The sequence below is a fragment of the Cynara cardunculus genome, assembly GCF_001531365.2.
Source record: "Cynara cardunculus var. scolymus isolate 2C chromosome LG 14, CcrdV1, whole genome shotgun sequence".
In the NCBI taxonomy this organism is placed as follows: domain Eukaryota; kingdom Viridiplantae; phylum Streptophyta; class Magnoliopsida; order Asterales; family Asteraceae; genus Cynara; species Cynara cardunculus.
The window spans coordinates 8,980,527-8,983,491 of NC_037541.1; the positions used below are offsets into that span (position 1 = coordinate 8,980,527).

The 2,965-nt window shown below is 33.7% G+C and overlaps 1 protein-coding gene and 1 long non-coding RNA gene across 2 annotated transcripts in view; both read right to left on the reverse strand.

Moving 5' to 3' along the window:
- Positions 1-411, reverse strand: part of LOC112526411 (jasmonate O-methyltransferase-like) — a 1,989-nt gene extending 1,578 nt beyond the window's left edge. The window contains exons 1-2 of the mRNA XM_025136695.1: positions 337-411; positions 2-241 (exon numbers count right to left, since the gene is read on the reverse strand). Coding sequence (XP_024992463.1) covers positions 2-241; positions 337-411 — 315 coding nt within the window. The remainder of the gene's footprint in view (position 1; positions 242-336) is intronic.
- Positions 412-1,271: 860 nt separating this feature from the next.
- On the reverse strand, positions 1,272-2,097 carry LOC112527048. The gene is made up of 3 exons (XR_003070677.1): positions 2,074-2,097; positions 1,892-2,007; positions 1,272-1,553 (listed from the first exon to the last, which is right to left on the reverse strand). It is a non-coding gene; the product is annotated as an uncharacterized LOC112527048 (long non-coding RNA).
- Between the last annotated feature and the right edge of the window lie 868 nt (positions 2,098-2,965).

The following is a 2,965-nucleotide window of genomic DNA, read 5'->3' on the forward strand; positions in this document are numbered from 1 at the left end:
TGAAATCATTACCATAAAGGTCATTTAAGCACACTTGAAATTGTGGTGCCTTACGATCATTTTCTTTACACGCCTCATCGACTATATCGATAATGATCCTTGCAACCAACAGCGTATTTGTGCCCGATGAGCATCCCAAATCCGCTATCTTAAAACAGTGGCTGAAGATAGTGACGTCAAGATCAGCCATAGATTTGATCGTATGCTTTAAAACCGGCATCGTTTTTCGTATCGCTATTTCCTGATGGAAAAGAAATGACACCGTCACTTGAGTCACAGTTATTAAGACAACCGATTTTTCAATCTATATGAGTAATGATAGAGAGTAAGAGAGACCTGTAGCAATGAGTTTTTGGCATAGCTTAATTCTCCATTGCCTGTATTCATGTGGAGGATGTTTTCTACTCCCATGGCTACTTCTCGTTAAGTTGGCTTAATCGGCAGCTGAGTAGCTTTCTATTGCTTTTTTATAGGATTTCGACAAGCGAATAAATGGTTTTAAATAACCCAATAGATCTTGTAAAGATAATATATTTAAAGTATGGGACACTTCTTCCAATAAAAATTAATTGCATCGTAGTTGAGTATGAACATACAGATTTAATTGTATACTAGTTGTATACCCGCGCAATGTGGTGGGATGTGAAATTTTGAAAAGATGTAAATGGACAATATCGATTACGGATAAAAATTTGTATTGGTTCTATCAGGATATATATTTGAAAAGATGTAAAAAATTCCATCAGGATCTACATTCAACTTCCCGCGCAATGCCGCAGGATGTAAAGGTTTGTTAAGATTTATTCAATTTTGAAATATCAAACTCTTTCAAGAGGTGATAAGCCTACAACATTTGTACCTATGTTAGATTCAAATAACCATCCATGTGAAATGCTAGTATTAGTAGCTTCTGCAATCATCTGTAAAAAACAAATCTTTTACATCGATACTGCTTTATAATTGTAATTATGTGTGTAAAGAATAAGATTCAAAGTGACCATTATCTGTTGAATAATAAATCTTATCAACAATCCTTTTTAAGACAATACATCTAAAATAAGTTACAAACATTGAAGGTACGGTATTTTAAATAAATTTTTTTGGGTCATTCCTAATCCTAAGTGAATTTTTATTCAACATGACTAACAAATTACAAAATCAAACAAGACCTAATTTTACAAAAATAATGAGACTTAATTCAAGATGAGGAATATCTTTTGACTGAGACTTAACTCGCCACCCTAACAAATATTTCAAAACCCAACACAAAAAGAGACTTAATTCATCATTAGTGACATGATTTAATTTGATACAAAACCCAACACAAAATTAATGACATGATTTAATCAAACACCTATTCCCTATGACTGTCAAATATACATATGCATATGGATACATTTCATAAACCACTAAAATATGTCTTGGGTTCCATATGTACAACACCTACAAACATCATTAAAGCCATCAACAATATGTCTTGAGTTCCATATGGACATTAGGGGTCGCCTTCCACAGCCCCGTTGTTCACCCATCTCCTTGCATCCAACCAATTTCTGCATTACAATAGGTTTCAAAATCAAGAATTAACTTGGAATCCTCATTTTAGCTGTAATATCACAGCAGGGAATTGGTATTTTATACATCTATGGGTCTTTTGATGTGAATAATGAAAGCTTTTCAATGTATTATAAAGTTTAATGTTTCCTTGCATTTCAGAAACAGGTTGTTCCATCACTCCATCCAACCTATGAACTTAACTTCTTTTTTCAAATGATTTTAAGCACTCATTTGATTTATATCAAGTCAAGTTGAAGCTCCTAGTTGCATTGGTTAGTGTTGAGGAAGCAGGTACATACATGACCAGCTGAGTAATTTCACCCGTACGAAATACCTCATTTAAAGTATTAGCACAGCCAATTCGATCCTCTCAGCTACCTTCACTTCACCCAGACCATATTTCAAAAGCATTGCAGCACTTAGTATGGTTGCCAAGGGGTTTGCTTTATCCTAAACAATCAATTTAAATCATTAATTAAAGAAACCCATTTATAATTTCAAACATTAATTAACTACCTGCCCAGCAATATCAGGAGCATAACCATGGACATTTGCTTTGTCAACAGAACAAGGTTTGCCACTGCGCTTACGAGACGTCTCAAATGCAATACAAGCAATGCGGTCAATCTGGTTAAGGAAAAGACTCTAGCATGTTTAGGATGTTCTTACTTGAATACAATGAGTTAATAGCAAAAGATATATCTTTATACACAAATTACCTTTAACACACAATACACATACCAGGCGTTTTGTAACCTCTTCTTATTTCTTTCAGACAGATGCCACATCGCCAAGATAAAATGATGAGCTGTTAGCATCAAACAGAGTAGTGTCTTCTTCTCTGTCATACCTATGATAACAACCAAGTTAATTTTGAACACTGAAAGGAGCTTTACTTTGAAGTAGTAAGAATTGATCAAATCACAATATTAAGAAGTATAACTCCTAGAGAGCATACAATGATACACTTCTTTAATAGATTTAATTCATCAATATAACTCCTAAAAAGTATTTACATGATGAGATCAGAACTTCACATAGCCTGTTTGATTATTAGGGAACATATCACACAACCCTTATAAGAAATAGTTAAAGTTGAGATTTGARAGATGTTAGAACTAAAAGATTTGGTAATAAACAAAAACCTTCACCAAACAACAGTGAAGATTCGTTTCTAAATTATCCCCTTTCGAAGTAACAGCTGCAATGCACTATGGCACATATCTATATATTGCCAACCACAATGAATAGTTGAATTAAATTTATACATCTTTGAATAAAACAGTTGCAATGCATTATGACACATATCCCTCTATGCTAATGATTTGCAACCATGTAAGCCAGAACTGGAAAGTTTCATTCTCAACTCTACGCTTTGCTACTGAGAATCATCGATTTGATCATGGTT